Consider the following 22,723-nt stretch of genomic DNA (forward strand, 5'->3'; position numbering starts at 1 on the left):
AGGCACATGATGCAATGCAGATATTAACGATCAGTATCATTCTTTTAAAAAGCATGGAAGATGTCACAGGTTGTGATATGACAATGTCATCATTCATAAAGAATTATAGATCTTCAGAGATAACATATTTATCTCTTTGAGGGATTATTGATATTAAAATGTGCAGGCAAGGGCGCCTGGGTGGCTCAGTTGGTTAAGCGACTGCCTTCGGCTCAGGTCATGATCCTGGAGTCCCGGGATCGAGTCCCGCGTCGGGCTCCCTGCTCAGCAGGGGGTCTGCTTCTCCCTCTGCCCTCTTCCCTCTCGTGCTCTCTGTCTCTCATTCTCTCTCTCTCAAATAAATAAATAAAATCTTTAAAAAAAAAAATTGTGCAGGCAAGTCTCTGCCTCTGTCTCTCTCTCTCTCTCTCTAGATATATAAGTATATATTTTTGCATACTCTTCACTGCAGTGAGAAAGCAATTCATTGAAAGAAACTTGAAAAGCAGAGAGCTAAAAAGACCACACGCCTAAAATAGAGTTGATTATTTTCGTGCCAAATCATATGCATATCCAGGGTCCGGGTGAGGTCTTCTGTAGTTTTGGAAGTAGTGGCTGTACTTTGAACTCACACCTCTTGAAAGGAGCTAATACGAAGGGCTGAGTTTACTGTTCGCATGGGCTCGGTGGAAGGACAGGGAATGCTTATGTGCCTTTCTGTTCCATTGCTCTGTTGGCAGCTCATTCCTTTGAGCTACTAGGGTATTGAAATGGAAAAGATTTGTTTGCTGAAGCTCCTAGAGCAGAATTCTTGTCAATTTCAATCAGCTGCCTACTTAGGAGTTTGGAAGGAGCAAGGGGACACAAGGTGAGGAGTTACACTTGAATGAGCTTACATCACAGGCATGTCATTGAGCTCCGTATCTGAGGCATTAACAGTGTTGCAGCCCTGATTCTTAAACAGCTAATCTCTCTTCTCTCTCTTTCCTCCCTCCCTCTCCGTCTCTTTCTGTCTGTCTTTTTATTTTCAAGTTTTTATTTAAATTCCAGTTAGTTAACATACAGTGTAATACTAGTTTCAGGTGTAGGATTTAGTGATTCATCACTTATATACAACACCCAGTGCTCATCACAAGATCTGAGGAATTCTTTTTGAGTCATTTTTAGGAAGTAGGCTAATGACAATTCAATGGTGTTGATTTCTAGAACAGGCAAGCTGAACCTCTTCAGACATTGGTACCTGGTCTAGGTGCTCACTTATTAAACCGTAAGTTTAGAAAGTGCTGCAAAGAGTTCAGTTTTAACCGAAAGGGTAGCAATGACTATATATAATTCTCCACCTTCCCTGCCATTTCATCACGTCCGCTGGAGAGAATTGTGATTGGCATTAGGAATTATCAGAACGATCAGGTAACTAGAAAGCTTTCCCATGAGCCACAATGTTTTGGAAGTTTAGGATTCCTGATCTGTGGTGCACATACCCCTCAGCAAACCAGCAACTCTCTTTTGTGCATATGTATGCTCCAAAGTGTTGTAAATATTAGTAGCAGTTCATTGGAGAATTCTGAGCAGGCAGAAATGCATGCATAGTTGTGAACTGTTTAGAGCAATAACTGAGCTTATATAGTTCTCAGGACGTGGCAGAGTGGGCAGCATGCACATAACCAGCACTCAAGACGGACTTTCTTTTAAAAATAAGCATGCAGGGGCGCCTGGGTGGCTCAGATGGTTAAGCGTCTGCCTTCGGCTCAGGTCATGATCCCGGGGTCCTGGGATCGAGTCCCGCATCGGGCTCCCTGCTCGGCGGGGGGTCTGCTTCTCCCTCTGCTTCTCTCTCTCTCTCTGTCTCTGTCTCTCATGGATAAATAAATAAAATCTTAAAAATAAATAAATAAATAAATAGATAGATAGATAGATAGATAAATAAAAAATAAAAATAAGCATGCATGATAAGTGTATTCTGAAAACTAATGAGGAAACCCTCATCACTCATGGCAGTTTTTGCCTTGAGGGACTTGAGTAAAGGGAGTAAATGCATACCATAAAGTTGTTTCTTTTTCTTCACCAGCAACTCAGATGAGCTTTGGCTAAGGGCGGGAGAAAATTATTGATGGACAGAAAGAGCCTGACTTGGCCTGGTTAATGTTCCTGACAATGACTATTGAAACTACAAATGTGGAGGGTTTCTTGTTCTATACTGTATTGTTCACGGCAACTAGCATCCTTTAAAACCGCATTTGCTCACATCACTATAAAAATCTGCCAATCAGTCTTTCGCTCAGCTTCTTTCATTTTAAGATTGCTCATAAGCAGAACTAACGATTATACGTTAGTCTTTAATGTGTTGCAAAATATATTCACTCGCCATCTATGAAAAGAGCCTCTTCTGATTTTCTACACCAATGGTGCAAAATTGTGTCACTGGGCCACATCATGCCTCCAGATGAGCTTCGAGCTTTTTCTTCTGCCAACAGTCATTATTTCATTTTAATTACGGGCTAATATTTTTAAGTTGTGAGCTTGCTCATAAAATGCCAAGCTTCTGGCTTTTCCAGGAGCTCTCTGAGATGCCGCATTGCTGGGCCAACATCTCTGCACAGAGGTCCTTGGTGAGAGCAGAGTCGCACGCAGCAAGCTACTGACCTCACGCAGCCAGGAACTTGCAGCTTGCCCAGAGCCTCATGCACCCTGCACCGTCCTTGTGCTGTGTTTTCATAAAGTCAGCCTAAAAGGAAAGTGAAATGTTGCTTGTGTCCATGATTACATCCACATGAAAAAAAAGAAAATACTAGGCCTAGCAAATTTGGGGTTTTTCAAAAAACATAAAAAGGTGTGTGTCTTGGTAAAAATGAGGGAGGTGTAAACAATATATGCCTGTGTCTTGAGATCACACTGAATGCTATGTTTAAGGACCATGCAGAATAAGAAGTGGCTAGTCTTGACTTAAAACCAAGTTGCTTGACTCACTTTACCTGCTTGGTCCTTAAGGCCTCTATGTTTTGAACCAACGTTAGGGCTGGTTCCTGTACTGTCATGTGACTGTTCACATCTCTGAGAAGCATGCAGGCAGGTTAGGTAGATAAATCTCCAACCTGTGTACTGTAGGATTCAGGCTGCTCCTCTGGAATATTGTCCTAATCCCTCCAGGGATATCAGGAACGAAGTATATTTGGCGATTGCCTGGATAGGAGCTCTCCACTGGCTCACTGGCCTCTGGGCTTTATCCATAGCTTCAAACAGAAGGAGATGCTGGTTTCCGGAAGTCAAGTGGGAATGGGGCAGTCTGACTTGAAGAACACATTTCCACAGGTGGTACTGCCTGGTCTGGGTCCTTCTTGACATTGGATCCTTGGTCCTGGATTTGGGACCCACTCCTGGCTTTTCCTCTAACTGATTACACTGTGATTTGGGCCCTATGTTTAGGGGCTTTTTATATCTAGGTAATGCCTTTGCTAATTAAGGGACCCCTTGAGGTTCAGTGCAAAAATAACCTTTGTTAGGGACAGATTACTACAGAAGGTAGAATGATTTAAAGAGGGAGAAAATTCTGTTTCTTCTGTTAGTGGATTGGACTTATTTCTGAGCCCCACTAACAAGCAGGAACGCCCCTGTCCCCTCCTCTTCCCCTCTGCCTGAATTTTCATTTCTCTCTTCCGTGCTCACAAACGGGTGGAGGAAATCAACAGATTCAAGGACTCTCATAGTTTAATTTCTATTCTCACATAACATCCGGGAACATGTGTTTTGTTGTTTACAAAAATAATCTATGAACCTTGACTCAAACAGGCACATTAAGGAATATTCTATAATTGGATTTCTTTCATTGATTCTACAAATATTTATTAAGGGTGAAAAGCACTGTGCAAAGTGCTGCAGACAGATCCCTGCAGAAAGCCCCACCCTAGTGGGGTTTACAACCAAACAGAAAATAAAAACTTAAACAAGTAATTGCACAAACTACTTGTGCAATTATCGATCCTGACCTTTATATTTTTCTCTCTTCTGCCTGGAACATTCTGCCTCAGCTGTTAACACAGTGAGCTAAATCTCAGCCTCCCCACCATCAGTATTGGACAAGAAGAGCTTACATGGCTCAGGATATGCTGCAGCTGAGATGTTGGGGAGCATTGATCTTGAGCTCAAAGACCGCTTCCGGTCTGTGCGAGAACCAGCTGTTACCTTCCTGCATTCAAAATAAAGCTTACTTTTTCCTAATTTTTAGGGTAATGAATGTCTATTCTAATAAAGTTGTTATAAGCTTGAAATTACAAAAGAATACATAAAAATTTCCTCTACTTACTGCTCAAAGACAACTTGTCTTGATTTCTTGGCACATGTTCTTCAACTGTCTTTCCTAATTTGAAATAATACTGTGAAATCTTTCAATATTGTGACATTAGGAAGTTCCAATTTCCTTCTATTGCTGTATTATTGAGATGAGACACCTCTCTGTACTAGTCTTTGCAGATCACTTCCTAGAAACTACCTGGTATAAAAGATTTTAAGATTGTTCATAGGTATTTATATCCTGTGTTCCTTTTTTTTTAAGATTTATTTATTTAAGTGAGAGAGAGACAGAGAGCACAAGCCAGGGTTAGGGGCAGAGGGAGAGGGACAAGCAGACTCCCCACTGAGCGTGGGGCTCGATCCCAGGACCCTGGGATCATGACCTGAGCAAAGATCAGACACTTAACTGACTGAGCCACCCAGGCACCCCAAAATATCTTGTGTTCCTTAGAGGTTATACAAATTTGTGTTTCCATCAGCAATAAACACAAGTTTCTGTCTCTTCATGCCTTGACCAGTATTCACTATTAGTTCTTTAAAATCATCTCTAAATTCAGAAGTTATAATAGTATCATTTAATTTGTATTTCCTTGCAGTTGTATGTCAATTTAGCTATAGCTGTGAACAGTCTGTGCATTTTATGAAGATATCCTAAGTATACTACATGCCCATTAAATGATACACATGGAAAAGTAAAAATTTAAGTAAATATTTAAAAATATAAACTTTTCAACCAAATTTGCATGCTTTTCTAAACCTGTTTTTATAATGACATCATATCACCACCAAACATAGTCACACAGTTAAATTTGTCGCTTCTATAAATCAACTTATTTAAATGAATATTTTAAATGATTTTTCACTTAAACATTAAGACTTTTAGAGCTATAACAGGTCAGTTATAGTGACTCCACAATTCAATTCCAGGAAAAAACCAACTGGACACTGGAATCTGTCAATGAATAAGGCTGAACAGATAGAAGGATGAAAAAAGAAAGAGGGGGAGAAAATCCTCCTAATTACCCACAAACGTCTCAGCAATGAGCAATCATGAGAAAGGAAATGCTGGAAAAGTACTTGACATTTAAATGTCAATTTAATCAAATTATGCAATTTTTAAAATGTGGCTGAGTATAATGGGCTCTTTAAATTGTTTAAACCATGCCTTTTTCTAAAATGGTCCAGAGACTGAGGATTTAGCTCCCTTAAGCTGCCTTTTGAACTAATATCCTTAAAGAATGACGTACTGAATTACATCATTACCGTTTTAAAATGAAAACATAAATTTTGCTATTTTTCAAGAATAAAAGATATCAACATATCTAATGAAAACTAATTATTGGTCAGCATTTGTACTAAGTTAATAACATGATGTTCCAAAGGACAAATGAGAAAGTCAGGATGTGTAAATTCTAAGAAGGGAAATTATCCACACCATGAGAAAAGCAGGTTATAGGATTCTTACTCTCTACTAACTTTATTTCCCTTAATTTTAGTAAAGATTAACCTCAACCCCAACTCCTTCCTCCTCCCTAATCTAGACCATTCACTGGACAGAAAACTAATAATTATCTCACTCAGACTTCCCAATAATATCAGCTTTTTTTATAGAACTATGAGAAATGGGTAAGAATTGATCAGAAAAAGATACTTAGGAAAACAGTTGACCCAGCTTAGCCCCAAAGCTCAATAAAATTTGACCTCTGGGTCTGAACACTAATGATACAGAAGTAGATTTTTCTGCCTAGCTTGACAGTCAAATATAATCACAGTGTCATTGGAGAAAAATAAAACTCCATATTTGATCACACTGTTGTTACAAAAATAATAAAGAGGATGTCTGCAGGTGCAATTAAGAGCACCAGATTTGGAAATCAGTGTCTCGATTTGACTGTCATCTCTCCTACTCATTTCTGCCAACTTGGACAGATCTTCTCTTTCCAAGCTATAGTTTCCTCATTTATAAAATGTGAATAATCAATACTTTGTGGGATATGTATGAGGATTAAATGTGAAAATATATAGAGAGTGATTAAAACAGTGCTTGAACAATTTAAGCACTCAAATATTAGCTATTTTTAACAGTCTTCTTAGTAGCAAGCAACAGAAACAGAAATTATAGCTCATTTAAGTCAAAGAAGAATTCCTTAAAAAGTTACTAAGTACTTTCCAGAAATGCCAGGAGGCCTGATTAACTAGATCTAGGAGAACAAGACATGAACATCGCCAACATGGACCACAAAATGGCCCAGTGAGGACAGATGCCCCATTACACGGCATACAGCCTCTTGCAGTAGAAACTTGCTGGGGCTAAAACCTGACTGTCACCATGGACAACATCCTATGGTTGGGCTTCTACGCATCTTTAATGCCTACTTGGACTGGCAGAATCCAGATCCTGACCTATATTAGTTAATCATGAGTCAAAAACCACACAGTTTATTTGCAGGGGGGAATTAATATAACGAATTCTTAGTAGAAGGAAGTTAAGTCGTAAAAGGTATGCAAGAGGACTCTAAGGTGTCCAGAATCATCAAGTGCAAAATAGCTACAATCCCAAGGCTGAGGAAGAGTAAACGATAACAATTAAAGAATATAAGGTGCCCTGCCACGGCTGAAATTGACATCTTCGAAGGGAGTATAGCTGCCATAGGAAATTGCAGCCTGCAGGTGGCAAAGAAACTTGCCAGAGGTCTCAGGCCAGTGCTGGTTTCCATAAGTGGCCAGAACGCATCTGTGGAGTGGAGGGTGTGAAGCAGCAGAATTGGATCTCTGGAAGCATTCCAAGCTGCTGTTGTGTGGAGGGGGTGCAGGTCTATAGAAGTAGCCATGTGTTGCTGGAGGATTCTGGTGGTCTGGAGATGCTTGGAAGCCTCCGGTGGGGAGAGTGTGGCCAGGGGTGCTGATGGAGCTTCTCAGGACCCTTGCATAGAAAAATAACAAAGGAGGACCACAGGCCAAAGGAATGTCTGCTCATCACTTGGTATCCTCTGTTGACGAAGGCTTGCATCCCACCATCCGGCAAAGGAGAATGTTAACAGGATCCAGCATCACAAAGCAGGATGCAGAGCCAATAGTACACAAAAAGAAAAGTAGGTTTGGAGCTGAGGGAAATAAGTTGATCACTGGCACATGAGTCCACAGCTTAGTTGCCAGGGATGCTGGGAAAACAATATGTGGCATTTTCAGGCTCCAAGACTCATGAGGTGGTGAATTCCCCAAACACAGGCAAGCATTTCAGAGATCAGGCAGCTGAAAAGAATGACTAACATCTGCCTCATTCTCACTATTAATCACATAGTACTTTATAGTTTATGCATTGTGTTCACATTTGTTATCTCAGCTGATGTGTCTAAATGTCCAAATTGTGTATTCCACACTTAAACATCTTCTTTAGATCCTATGTCTCATATCATCTTCTTTCTTGTGCCTAAATCAATGTCTTAGAGTAAATTCAGAACACAGGAAAACTACCCTGAAGGGTAACATCATTGTATGTTTGAAAGAGTTCATACAGCTTCATATATTTGCACCTCATTGTTAGAGTTGTCAGAGTCTCAGAAAATAATCATAACCAATGGTATCTTCAGCATCATGCTATTGGATGGGACACTGCTTTAGGTAAGATACTGTATTAGCGTATGGTACACAGGTAGATGGAAGTGACAAGACCACTCATGAATGTGATGCATGTATGAAACTGCAGCTTATTTACAAATGGATGTTAATAGACTCCGAGGTAATATGGAGTAGATCTATTCTTTGTGCTTTCAAGAATTTTTTCTTCCATTACTTGGTTTTTCTTTGGTTTCCGATGACTTGTGTCTTTCTCCTGCGTGATGCTCCCAGCAGCATTTGTACAAACGACGCCCGCTCTGTTTTTGAAGTGCCTTTTTTTCTTGTTGGATCCCATGATATGACATTATACTGGTTTTGTCCTTATTCTCATGCCTTTTTTGCTAAGGTGACTTTGCTAGCCACCCTCTATATGTTGCTCCTAAATGTTTGTGTCTGTTCCTCTGAATTCAGAGACCATTTGTTTTTTGTAAATCGAAAATTTCTATCTCCAACTTTGAATGTACAAACCCAACTGCCTAATTGGGCAGTTCAAGCTAGAATTGTTCAAGCTAGAATAAGAAGTTGGAAATAGAAATTTCTGCAAGCATCTCAAATTCAGTTATGTCCACAGCTAGACTCACTAATCCTTCCGTAGCTTTACTCCACCTCAGTGAATGGTGAACACACCAGCCGGCATTCAGCTAGTTGCTTTAGTGAGAGACTGAGACATGAATTTTGCCTCATATTAGGGTGTAATTAACCACCAAAGCCTGTCACTTCTACTTGCTACATATGTCTTGAGTCCATGTATTTCTCTCCATCTTCACGAACCCAGAATTCTAACCTAGCAACAGTTTCTGCCTGCCTTACTATAATACTGACTCTCAAGTTCACCAGGATCTATTACTAGCCCACACAGCGGCTAGCCTTCTAAAATCACAAATCAGATTATTCTCCTTGTATGCTTCAGAACAGGAAGGTGGCTTCCTGTCAGCCTTAGAATGAGGCACCAAATCCACACTTTTCTTTCCCTAGGACCTGGTTCTGTACTTCCTCTTCAGCCTCGTCACTCACTCACCATATCCCCGCCCTCTCTGGGCACCAAACAAAATCGTCTTCAGTTTCTTTATAGCTCTTTGCAGTTTCCAACTGTTGTATCTGAAAACGTGTTTCCACACTTGTGAGTGCTGTACTCCTAGTTAACACTCAGATTAAACACATATCCTCATAGCCTCCTTACTCCTCCATCCCTTTTAAAAGCACTTCTTCCACTTGTCATTTGTTCAGTGTAAGAGTAGAGATCACATGTGAATTCTTTACTAGGGTGCCCCCACCACTTAGCACTTTGCCCAACTCAGAGTTGATGCTCAATATTGTTGAAATAAATATTGTAGCCTTGATGGGATTAAATACTATCACATAAAGTTCTAATTTGCATTTTCCCTAAATTACGGAATATATTTTACTTAGTTTTATTGTCTCAGCTTTTAACACAAGACCTGAAACACACTATACAAATCAGTAATTATATGCTGACTTGATATATATACAAAATAGTATTCAACAACTAGCTTTTAGATTAAATCCTTAGAAACTTTATACCATAATGTTTGTGAGTATTACATAAAAAAAGAAAGAAAAAAGAAAAAGAAAAACCAAGTTGCGAAACTAAAATCTGCCTAAAGATGCAACATATAGTGGACCTTGGCTTATAGATTTATCTGCCTCTAAGTGAGTAGATGAATAAACAACCTATTTGTCTTAATTGGTAGAGGAAAAAGGAGAACAGTTTATATAGCAAGAAAGCACTACTGATTAAATATTTGAGTAATTAAAATGTGCTCAAACCAATAATGAAAATCTGCAGATGTATTTGTCATACTCACTGAGCACCACAATTTCATGAAATATGGTTTAAATGCTACCAGGACACAGGGTAGCATATATTTTCCTTGCTCACAGATCTCATCCATGGTCTATAAATTTTAAATATCTATTAATTTATAGGTAGGATCTTGCTATTGGCCTATTTGAATGGGCTTTTTATCTTTACTTTCTGTCAAAGCCAAGGAGGTCTGCTTTACTTAGTGCCTCAAGGCCTTGGTCAATGACCATCTACCTTGAGGATTCACTTTCCTTCTCTGTAAAATGAGATAGTCTACCCAGATAGACAGCTGTGAAATTCCGTAATCCAGGAAATCCATAGTATCTATGTCTGTTGATCTCTGTTGGTTTGCAGACCCCTTGGGAGCATCTTAGGTGTCATCTGCAGCCAGTCCTTGGATGTGGAGGGCAGGGAGGGACAGAAGAAAGAGGCAGACTTCAATAATAATTTTTTTAAAAAGAAACAGAAGAAATAATACAAGGAAAAAAGAAGAAAGAAAGAAAAGAAAGGGGCAGACCATTCCAGATTGGGGGGTGGCAGGTTAATGAGCAAGGGCACGTACCTATGAAGCTTGTCTTGGGTGGCTACAAGATGAGTAAATAGTCCCACTTGCCCACCAGAATCTTAAAAGTTTATATAGAGCGTTCAGTCATGTATACTTTTCAGATGCTCTCGACACCACATCACTGTCTCAAGGTCATGTCCTTGGGGCAGCTTCAGGGAGCAGGGAAGGACACATATTCCAAGGACAAGGAGGGGGTGAGGAATCTCTGATTCCCCCCCAGGACCAGCTCACAGGTCAACCATTGGTTACATCCTCTTGATGACTTCCTCCAACAGTCTCTTCAACACTTGGCATTAATTACTTTATATACATAATGAAATTTTATATTGCATAATTGCTTTTCCCTTGGATAGAGTGAATAAACTCTTCATTTTATTTGCTAAGAAACAGATGTACATAAATTTCATTTTTTTTTCAAAAGTCTGTGTTCTAATATAAAATTTGTTTTTTTTGGTCATAAGGGATTTTAATTATTCTAAGAAAAGTTAGTAGGAAAAAAATGCTATTTTAGTATAAAAGCAAGGAAATATATACTTCAAGTTTTAATGCTTTTAAAAGGATTGTGATTATAGTGATTATTGCACCAAGTCATATTCTATTATTTCTCAAAACCCAAAAGCATTTTCTGTTTTCATCACACACACACACACACACACATACGTAGTCAGAACAAACGTGTTCTTTGAATAGTGAATCATGGTTTAATATAGCATAGGGAATGAAATAGTATTTTTATTTTATTAGACATCATTCTGTTCTATAATGTCCTAATAATTTAGAAGGAAGAAGTAAAGGGCTTTATAAACCAGGGTTTATTTAACTAGAAATATCTGGAAAAGGTTCTGAGTGTTCAAAAAGCTTAAAAATGTAACTTTGACAAAGTAAGCCGCAGTGGCTCATTGTTTCTATTTTGTGTTTTCCTTCTTCATGTACAGCTCTGAGGTTTGACAATTGCTTTTTTGAAATTTGAATATAGGCAAAATAATGTATTACGACATACAATTGAACCAGCCATTTTATGATTTTTACTAACATCCGACTTCTGGTTCTTATATTATATTCTAGAAGGGAAGACCTTTTAGTATCTATTTTATATATGCAGAAACTACACCGTGCAAGTGTTCAGTATTTCCATCCAGTCATGGTTTACCTGTAAATTCTCTTCCAAGATTTTGTGCAGTGCATTTTAGAAAGGCACAATTACAAACAAACAAACAAAAAAAAGAGGAAGCATTGGATATTGTAATCTTATTTGTCTGAGTTATATATGTGTTTGTCCTTTTTAAATTGACAGCTAAAATTTGGTTTGCTTTAAGAGGTGGCTTTTTAAGAGAAACCAATTTTCCATAATCCTTTAAGACCTCCTATTTCCATGAAGTGGACAATATTCTTATATTGCCTCTTCCAGTAGCAATCGAGGTGTAATGGCCCAAATGCCCTTGCTCTGAGGACAGCAGAGCAAGATGGAAGAAATGTTTAACCAATCATTTTCTTTTCAAGGGGTAGAGTAGAATGAGTATCAACTTTGGAATCAGACTTGTGTTAAAAATTGCCCTTTCCCCACTTAGATGTATAAACTTATACAAGTTGCATAACTTCACCAAATTTCATCTTTAATAATGAAAAAGAAAAATGAGGAGAATAATACCTACCTTATAGGACTATCATGAAGTTTGAGTGAGATAATGCATACAAAATGACTATTGCAGAACCAGACACACAGTAGGTACTTAATAGTTGCTGGTTTTCTTCCCATCCCCGTCCCCAGCTAGCTGCCTGGATGACTCCTTCATGCTCTGGATGTGACACTGGAGCATTTGGGTACGGAGCTTTAGCCTAAAGCACAGAGCACGTAGTCCCATTAAAAGCATGTAAGCTGTGAATTCCAAATATGTAAATTCACTCTGCTAAATCGTGCCATTTAAATACAATGAAGCATTGTTATCTTTTATCAAAACACAATTTTACATGTTAGATTTGCTTTCCATCACTGTTCCACTTAAAAGATTAGGCCAAATATCTTCACAGATCTCAAATACCTTTCACACACGACTCCTCTTTGCCTCTATTCATTTGGCTATTCATTCAGCAAATATTTGTTGACCACCAACTATGTGCCAAGTGTTACGCTGAATGCTGGAGAGGGAACAACAGATGACAGAAGCACTCAGTCCTTGCCATTATGTCCTGGTAGAACAGACAGATGTTAAATACACGTCACAAATTCTGCACCCAGAACAAGGAATGACACTTCAGTTATTCTATTTGGGGAGCACCATATTCATGAGAACAGTTGTTTCTGAACCCCACTTCAATATCTCAAATATTATTCCATTCCATTTTTAATTGAGATTATCCACTTCCATGATGTATTTAAATGATTTTCAAGAAGACAGCTGTGTCTCTTCTGATGAAGAAAAGTTTCAACATATTATTTAGACCCTTGAAGAAGTTTCTCAAGCATGCAAAGAACTCTGCTGCAATTATGCCTCTCAGTTACATAGTACAAAATATAGATGATGAATCGAATGTTTCCATTAAGGAGCCACTTAAAGGTGAAACCATGTTCCAAATCCTTGAATGCGGAACAGTACATCACTGGGTGCCTTGGTCCCCGTAGTCTTCTTCGTGGCTGGAAGATGACAAGTGAAGAACCAAACACACCTGTTATGGTTTACATGCTCTTTAGAATTTTGTTTTTTCCTCTCCTCTCAACTTCTTTCCTTCTAAAGACTTACTTGTTGGAGTCCTTATGGTTATATATTAGGAGTATAAAAGAATCATATGCTCTTCGCAGCACCCGGATAACGGCTTGGGCAGCCATTGTTACAGAATGGAGTCTTGCTTCTTGTGCTGAGTGTTGCAAATAGCCCTCTGCTTATTCCTTTATAGGCCTTGGAAGCAAAATGAGCCATGTGTTTCCATTATGATGGCCTGACTCTGGAAAGAAATGTGCAAACAAGCCTGTATATTTTTACTGAGCTCTCAATTAGTTTAATTTAGAATTGAAATATGCTTTCTAGCTGAGATGTCATAAAGCTGAAGGGGAGCATGTGAAGGCTGTGCAAGTGATTATATCTCATTGTGGTCTTCTGACAGCATTGTCCAGAAGCATCTTCAGAGAAGACATCTGAGAAAGTGGAAGTACTTAATGTGATAGAATTAAAGTGAAATATCTTTGTGTTATTTGCATTTCAACTTGTCATTTATAGTGATTGGCTTCAGTAACTTTATGTACTCTAGCTAACCACTGCTTACAAGTCTAAGAAAATTAGCTTTTTCATATTAATAATCTATGATAATGCTTTAAGGGCATAAATTAATGAATTCTGGGCCCAGCATGCTCTATCCACCATCTGATTGAGCCTTTTCAAATCCTTATATGAGGAGCTCGTCATTTTCACATCAAATAACCAGAGAAAGAGGGAAGATGCTTAACTAGTATGTCCTGACTTTGTAAAGTTTTCCAATAGACTGTTGGCATTTTAAGAGACATTATTTTAAAAATCCAGACACATGACAAGATTTCTTTTCGAATAAAGATTAAATGGCAGGATTCTAAAAAATAATAGGTAGAAATTAGGTAAATACAGGGTGACAACAATACCAGGACAGTCGAGGACCAGACTGCTGTGTGGTGGGAGGTGGGGGAGCATTTCACACACAGCTTGGGTTCCGCTGTGCTGGAGGGACCCCTCGCCTCACCATATTCCAGCTAAGTCAGAATTAAGTGTGTAGAAATGATCATAGAACATCACCCTGATAAAAGCATAAAATATAGATGTTTTTGTCAATGGTGAGAGAATGGTCTCATTACCCAAATGTTAAATTGTTAAAAAAAATTAATACATAGTTAAGATTATAATTGTTTTCCTTATAATGAATCATGAAATGTCTATGTCATAATAGCTGGCAGTTTTCAGAACTAAGCTTTAGTTAAAAACAAATGGTGAGTGGATGCACAGTCAAAAAGGGAGATAGGATGCACCTGGAGACTGCGGGGGGGGGGCGGGGCAAGGAACACTTAACTTCCAGAGTCAACTCAGCAACAGGAAAGTAGATTTTTGTGGCTTTCGGCCAGTTATTCCACACTCTCCTGGTCTCTCCTCTTTCCTTATTGCCTTTACCAGAAACCATGATTTCGTTCATTCAACAAACATTCACGGAGCACTTTCCATATGCCTGTTCCAGAGCCTGAGGTTGCATCATTGTAAAGGCAATCAGATTCCCTCTTCTTTCAGAACTCATGTCGTCCTGGAGAAAAGATAAATAAGTCATCAAATAAGTAAGGTAATTTCAAATAGTGGTAAGGACTAAGCACAAAATAAAACAAGGTCACATGGAAGAGAGTGACTGGAGATGTGGGAACCTCATTTGCTAGAGGAGTCAGGGAGGGGCTCTTGGAGGAGTTGACATGTTCACTGAGACAGGAACCCTGAGAGGTGCAGCCAAGGGACAGTCAGGCCAGAGGGGGCCATTAGCGCCAAGGCCGTAAAGTGGATGAGAAGGTGTATTTAAGTAACACAAAAAGGGAGAGTCTGGCTTAGTCTACTGGGCGAGCGGGAGATGGTCGATGAGTTTAGTGAAGGCAAAATCATTAGAGCAATTGGGCCATGTGGATATTAGTTAAACCAGATGAAAAGCCACTGGGACTTTAAGTAGGGATGAGGTGCCATCTTACCACACTCTCTGCTGAGTGGGGAATGATTAGAAAGGAAGAAAACTGGAAGCAGGAAGTATAGTTTGGAGACTTTACCAGTAGACTGGGCAGGACAATGACAGCATAATGGGAACACAGAGGAGTGAGTAGATTTTGATATATTTTAGATATTTTGGAGGTAAAACCATTGAGATTTGCTCATGATTTCAATGTGGGAATAGAAGGAAGGTAAGAATCAAGAATATTTTCATAGATGGTCATGCTTTTTATTGGGATGGGGGAAAACAGAGACAAGATTCTGGTAGAAAAATGAAGGGTCCTGTTTTGGCCCAGCTGGGTCTCAGGTGCCAAAAAGACAACAAAAGGGAGCTGTCATGTATTGATGTTTGAGTCTGAACTCATAGTAAAGAAAAAAACTGAAGATATTAATCAGGGAATTATTGGCACATGAATGATATTTGAAGTCCTAGAAATAGATGACATTATCTAAAAAAAAGAGTGTAGAAAAAAGTGCTCTTTCATTATTTAAAGACTGGTCATATATGGAGATGCAAGCCAGGAAACTGAGAACAAGCGTTTAGATTAGAGGAAATACAGGAAAGTGTGCTGTTGGGTAAGCCAAGAGAAGATTTGGTTTCAAGGAGGAAAGTTGTGAACTCCTCATTATTATTCCCTTTGGCTACTCTCCTCATGCTATGCCTGAAGGAAATCATGGATTTCTAAATGGTTGCCACCTCTAATTCATATTTTCATACCCTGTCTTCTGTCAGTATTCGTTTAATCTTTCATTTTGTCTTGTCATCACTCAGTAAGGTTTTACAGGGCACTTATCATGGACCGGGTGCTGTGTTGCATGTGTAACACTAGATGTAGTTGTGGCTAAAGTAGGAAGGTTCACTATCATCGTGCAGTTTATAAGACATTTTGTGTGCTCTTAGCTTCCTCTCCTCCCCCTGCAATGATTTATCACTTGTGCCACTTTTAGACAGCTTTATCAAATCTCACTCTTGCGACCTTGCCTCTCCTATCAGTGCAAGTAGGAAACTACCAGCCTACACACATCTTAGCTTATCTCTTAATCTGTGAACTCAGTGGAATGAAGTACCCTCCACACACCTGCCCATCTCATTCAAGGCCAACTTTGTATGTGCCCTCGGCCCTATACATTCTTTCTGGGGCCTTCCTTAATTAGTACCCCTTTCTCTTCTGTATCCTATCTCTCTCTCTGATGGGTCCATTCCCTCAACCAGTAAACATGCTCAAATTTCTCCTATCCTCTCTCTGTCTCTCACTCAGATAGATAGATGATAGATGGATAGATAGATGATAGATAGATGGATAGATAGATAGATGATAGATGGATGATAGAGATTTCTCACTTGAAACTCTGTAGTCACATTTCCTTGAAGACAAATTTAGCATTACATCATTAATGAAGACCACATCTTATTGGTATCTAATCCATTGTTGCTGGAATCATGAACGTAAAAATGTATTATTGGGAATTTAATATTACTTATATTCTAGGATTATCTCTTAGAAGTTGGCATGTCCAGGGGCATTTGGGTGGCTCAGTCAGTTAAGCATCTGCTTTCGGTTCAGGTTATGATCCTGGGGTCCTAGGATGGAGCCCAAGTTGGGCTCCCTGCTCGGCGTGGAGTCTGTTTCTCCCTCTCCCTCTGCCCTCCGCCCAGCTCACAAGCTCTCTTTCTTTCTCTCTTTCAAATAAATCAATAAAATCTAAAAAAATTTTTTAAAAAGAAGTTGGTGTGTCCAATGACAGGATCTCTGTAGTACATGTTTGCACAGAGCATAGAGTTTTGATGTTTTAGTGAGTTTCTTTTTTAAGTACCTAATAACCAAATGCCATATGGTGACTCTGTCCCCCCACCACATTAATATTCAAGCAACTGGCATATATTTGTTTCCCTAACATTTCTAGATATTGTTTGTCTCTGACGTAGTTTAAATATGAACTTTAATCAGAAATAGAAATATTGGCAACCTACTTGTTGGTTTCTACATTTTTACTCACTATTCAAACCGAACCTCCATAGGCAAGGAGGGCTTCCTCCAGTCCACCTGCCCTGTGGCCTGTGGGCCGAGCTAGGGGCTCTTTCGTGTTTCCTCGTAACCTCCCCCTGTCACTCCATTCACCATCTTGAAGTATCAGTTTGTGTCTGGCCACTTACAGTGCGCACCTCTTCTCAGTGGAAAACACTATATTAACTGTATTTTGTTAGAAATGCCTAACACAATGACTGAAAAAATCAGGCAGTATGTAAGCATTTGTTGAATGAAACAATGAGTAGTAATGTCAAATCTGTTTTTTTGTTTTGTTTTGTTTTTTGCAATACATTCTTTCTACTAAACACCGACACTTTCTACACTGCTTTATACAGTTTACCCAAACCAGGAAGCAGTTCTATTGATGTTGAAAAGTGGATAGCTTAATCATGCAAAATCAAATTTCTACAAAGCTGGATTTTTTTTTTTTTTTTTTTGTGAGCTCCACGCCCAACATGGGGCTTGGATTCATGACCCTGAGGTTTAGAGCCCCATGCTCCATGACTGACCTAGCCAGGTGTCCCCATAAGGCTTGATTGTTAACAGAAGTACCTGGAGTGGCATAGTGGTAATAGGGAGTGGGTGGGTTTGCAGCCCAGCAGATGTCTAAAGTTCCAAACCCAGCAGAGAACTCCAGTAAGATGGGGGATTAAGGATGTTGGATTTGGGATGTAGTTGGTCATCAGCACACTTGATGAAAGTGGTTCTGGTCGCTGGGAAGTAGATGAGGCTAATGAAATGAGTTGGAAAACAGTGGAAGTAGAAAACCCCATCAACCGAAGTGCCTGGGAAAGTGTAGGAGGGTAAGAAGCGGTAGGTGTAGAAGGTTCTGTGTTTTATAAAATGAAGGACAGCTGGGCTTGTTTACAGACGTCCTGTGGAGCAGAGGAAGATTACAGAGGCACGAGAAAGGGAAGGGCAGCAGATGAAGCACTGGCCTGTGCTCTTCCTACCCACGCAGCGGTGGTCAGGCAAAATTCAGCATATCACTTGGATTTATGTCCCACAACTTGAGAAGCACTGAGCTAAGACCACGTCATTTGATTTATATGCGATAGAGGGCTATAAATCATCAAAAATTATATGACAAATTGACTTGGCTTGGCATCTGGAATGGAACGGGGTGACTACCTGATGAAAAGACAGATCTAATTAATTGACACCATGAGGTAAAAGATGAATGGATTATTACGATGTGTTTATATTATGTGTTTATTTACATAACATGATCTAAGTGATCTCATTAGTGAAGCAGAATATAGAACATGTGCCTAAAATTATGATTGGATTATTTCATTGGAAGTCTTATCCTGATTAGTGTTTGTATCCCAAAATATGTACTCATTTAATATCATCACATCTATTTAGTGACTAAGCATTACATTAAAATTCAGCTTGCTCCCCTCTTATGTATGCATTTATGAACACATTGAAACTCAGCTTATTTTACTTTCCTTATTTGTCATTTTCTTTTCTTTTTTAAAGATTTATTTATTTTAAAGAGAGAGAGTGTGCATGCTCACACTGGGGGGAGAAGGGGTAAAGGGAGAGGGAGAGAAAAATCCTGGCAGACTCCCTGCTGAGCCCGGAGCCCAATGAGGGGCTCCATCCCACAACCTGAGCTTAAGCCAGAGTCGGACACCCAACCGACTGTGCCCACCCAGGTGCCCGCTGTTTGCTTAACGGTTTCTTGAACAACCACTAAAATCTGTGTGTACTTTGAGCACCAAACTGAAAGCCAGTATCTTAGATTTGAGTTCTGAAGTTCTTCAACTTCTTTTTTCAATGAAGTAAAATAAAAATTATTTGAACCAGATTATTTACTGAATAAAGATTGAGAGTGGGCCCTCAATTTGCATGAAAATCGAGAGAACAGGAAAATGTGAAAACTTTACAAAGGAGCCAAGGGACTCCTGGTTATACGCTAAATGTACAGCACTTATATAAATACATCCAAGTCTTAGTGGAACATTCACAAGGTTAACAGCTGATCCAGCAACTTGATGTATCAGAAAAGGTCTCTTAAGTTATAGAAATGAATTGAATTGAAACCCCAGATACCCAAATGTTACATCATGGTGTTTCTTTTTTTTTTTTAAGATTTTATTTATTTATTTATTTGTCAGAGAGAGAGAAAGAGAGCACAAGCAGGGGAGCAGCAGAGGCAGAGGGAGAAGCAGGCTCCCCACTGAGCAAGGAGCCCGATATGGGACTTAATCCTAGGACCCTGGGATCATGACCTGAGCCGAAGGTTAACTGAACCCAGGCATACTTATCATGGTGTTTCTTATACCTGCAAGAAGATTTCAGCCAGTCACACCGTCAGAACAAGCCTTCCAGGTTGGTCAGTTTACTCAGGTGATCAAATTGTAGTTCCTGGGCGAGCGTAGAATTAGAATTGGATGTTCTTCCTTCATGGAACTTTTTTTTTTTTTTTTAAGATTTTATTTATTTGAGAGAGAGAGAATGAGAGAGCACATGAGAGGGGGGAGGGTCAGAGGGCAAAGCAGACCCCCCGCTGAGCAGGGAGCCCGATGCGGGACTCGATCCTGGGACTCCAGGATCATGACCTGAGCCGAAGGCAGTCGCTTAACCAACTGAGCCACCCAGGCGCCCCCCTCATGGAACTTTTTAATAAAATCTACTACTTACGGGGCGTCTGGGTGGCTCAGTCGCTAAGCGTCTGCCTTCGGCTCAGGTCATGATCTCAGGGTCCTGGGATCAAGCCCCGCATCAAGCTCCCTGCTGGGGGGCGGGGGGGGGGGGGGGAGTCTGCTTCTCCCTCTGCTCCCTGCTCATGCTCTCCCTTGCTATCTCTCACTCTCAAATGAATAAAATCTTTAAAAAAAATCTACCACTTACTAATTATCTCCTGTATAGGATCGTAGTTTTATATACGTATCTTATTTTATCCAGTATTTACAGTTGAGACAATTAAGATTAACTTAGCCAAGGTTACCTGGCTAACAAGTAAAAGCACTAGGATTTGAACTGGTTTGCTAAGTTGGAAATCTTTCCCCTATATTTTAAAGTCTACTCTATCCTAGTCTTGTCCATTTGAATATAGATGCTGGTCCCTTAGTTGTTACTTTTTCCAGAACTTATATCTCTTAGAGCATATTGTCTACAAAAGACCAATAACATCCATTTTCTGTTAATTGGTACCTTCTGCTATAATTACGTTGCTCAGACTCTATCCCCAATTTCAGAGGCATAATAAGAACAGAAGAAACACTGCCAGGTTTTATTATTTAATTATGCCTCATAATTTCCTAAAACCCAGATATTGTAGAATATGGGTATAACTGTTATTAGGATAATTAATTTTTTTCCAAGAGCCTATTACTGCTTCAACAAAGCAAAATCTAATTTCTTTGTATCACAATGAACTCCTCCTAAGATAGATACTTCTAGATTATCCAATATCTAGGCTTCTTAATAAATCAGCAATTAAAAGTAGTAACCAAAATCAGAAAACATCAACATTTTAGAGAACTAAAGATTTCTTAAACTAGCTGTATCAGCCAAGGAGAAATGGGACCTTTCACCATATGTGGTAACTGTAAGAATACGGAATTCAAACAGTCATGCTTTCCTTCATAAACAGAAAAAGTATTTTTTTAATGCAAGTTTGTATCCTTTAAAAAGGTAAATTAGAGGGGCGCCTGGGTGGCTCAGTCGGTTAAGCGCCTGCCTTCGGCTCAGGTCATGATCCTGGAGTCCCGGGATCGAGTCCCGCATCGGGCTCCCTGCTCGGCGGGGGGTCTGCTTCTCCCTCTGGCCCTCCCCCCTCTCTCTCATTCTCTCTCTCTCAAATAAATCAATAAAATCTTTAAAAAATAAAATAAATAAAAAGGTGGATTAGAAAAAGTCACCGGAGTTTGGAGTAGGATTCAGTCATGCCAGAGGAGGGATCAAAATGAAGCTAGGCAAGAGTCTCGAGAAGCGTTTTTTTCCTCTTTATGTATTTGCCTCGTTGTCCCTGCAGCAACTAGGAGCAGACAATTAGGACGGGGGCTGTGCACGTGTTCACTGCAAGGGGACCTGGTGCCCCTGGGTTTTGAAGTTGCTTCGTCTGCACTTGGTAGCCCACGTGGAAGCTGCAAGCTCGTCACAGCTCCCCTAGGCACCGAGGGCCAGTGGTGATTTTCCAGACCCTTAACTTGTTTCCACACATGGGTCGAGAGGACTCTCCGGTTGTGAGGGAAAACAGGAAAGAAATTAAACTGCCGCCGCAAAGAACAAAAAGCCAGAGTAACAAATTCAGGTAGCCTGTTGTGTCCGTTTCATTTTAGTTCTTTTTATGGGATCATGGTCCCCCGTCTTCTCACTGGGCTCGACTCTGCTTCAGCGCCTGGGCGAACAGCTGCCTTCCTGAAGCTGAAGGAGTGACCCCCTGGGCGGTCATCCCTGCTGCAGACTCCGCGCTGGGGGTCCCCGGTGGGGTGGGCCCGGGCTCGCCGCACCGACGCCCCCGGGAGGACAGCAGACGCCCCAGCGGGCGAAGCGGGGCGTCCCCCCCCAGGAGCTCGGGGCCGGGCGGGCCCTGGTGGGGCGGCAGGCCGGCCGTGTGGAGCCCAAGCGCCCTCCGGCCGGGGCCGCGCCGGGGCCACCCTGCTGGGCCGGGGCCGGGCTGCCCGGCCGCGCTCCGCCGGCCCGAGGGCCAGGGGGCCGCCCCGGCTCGGAGCGGCCCCGGCAGCCTGCCGCTGGCACGGGGCTCTGGGGCTGGGTCGTTGGTATTCCAGCTGCGCTTCCGAACTGCGCGTTTTCTCCCTGTGCCCGAGGGCATCTGGGGCCAGAGCCAGGGCTGGGCGAGGCGGCCGGCCGGCCGAGGCGCGCGGGCCTGCTCCCGTCCGCACCATGCGCTCGCCAGGCGGAGGCCAGTGTCAACAGTGGCGCTCGCCAGCCCCGGCGCTGGCCCGGCTCCAGCAGCCGCCCCGCCGCTTGGCAGGGCTCCGGGGCTGAGGCCTCTGCGGGCCGGCGGCTCCTTCGCACCGGCTTCCTCCGGCGCCCCCCGCGCGGCCGCCGGGCCTGCGGCGGGGGCTGCCCGGGGCCAGCGCCCCCTCCGTCGCCGCTCTGCCCGCGGCCCCCCGGGCCTCGGCCCCCCTTGGGCAGCGGCGGCTCCCCGGCGCGAGAGGCGGGAGCGGGCGCTTCCGGCGGCGCCATCTTGCCCCGGAAGCCCGCGCGGGCGCCTCGAGGAAGGGCGCGTGCGGCGCCGCCGTCCGGGCCGGGCTGCGGGAGTGGATGCCGGGCGTCCTCACGCGCCCCACTGCTCCCCCCACGTTCCGCTCCTGAGGGGCCGGGAGGGGCCGATGAGGCGGACTTCGCTCGGCCGCAGGCGGCGGGTGCGGACGTGGGCGGTCAGAGCGCGCTAAGACGCGGTTTCTCTCTCTCTCCCGCAGTCTGTTCGCAGTACTCCCGAGGAGTGTTTGCCATCTTCGGGCTCTACGACAAGCGGTCCGTGCACACCCTGACCTCGTTCTGCAGCGCCCTGCACATCTCCCTCGTCACGCCCAGCTTCCCCACCGAGGGGGAGAGCCAGTTCGTGCTGCAGCTGCGGCCGTCCCTGCGCGGAGCGCTGCTGAGCCTGCTGGACCACTACGAGTGGAGCGGCTTCGTCTTCCTGTACGACACGGACCGCGGTAGGTGGCGCGCGCGCAGCGCGAGGGCGGCCCGTGGGGGGGCCCGCGGCCCGTGGGGGGGCCCGCGGCCCGTGGGGGGG

At 42.1% G+C, this 22,723-nt stretch overlaps 1 protein-coding gene across 2 annotated transcripts in view; it reads left to right on the forward strand.

The window, feature by feature from the left end:
- GRIA4 (glutamate ionotropic receptor AMPA type subunit 4) overlaps positions 1–22,723 on the forward strand; it is a 366,314-nt gene that overhangs the window by 111,627 nt on the left and 231,964 nt on the right. For both annotated transcript variants that reach the window (XM_035008823.1, XM_035008822.1), the window contains exon 3: positions 22,404–22,643. In XM_035008823.1, the coding sequence (XP_034864714.1) occupies positions 22,404–22,643 (240 nt within the window). The remainder of the gene's footprint in view (positions 1–22,403; positions 22,644–22,723) is intronic.

The sequence above is a fragment of the Mirounga leonina genome, unplaced genomic scaffold (genome assembly GCF_011800145.1).
Source record: "Mirounga leonina isolate KUSES-001 unplaced genomic scaffold, KU_Mleo_1.0 Mir_153, whole genome shotgun sequence".
NCBI lineage: Eukaryota > Metazoa > Chordata > Mammalia > Carnivora > Phocidae > Mirounga > Mirounga leonina.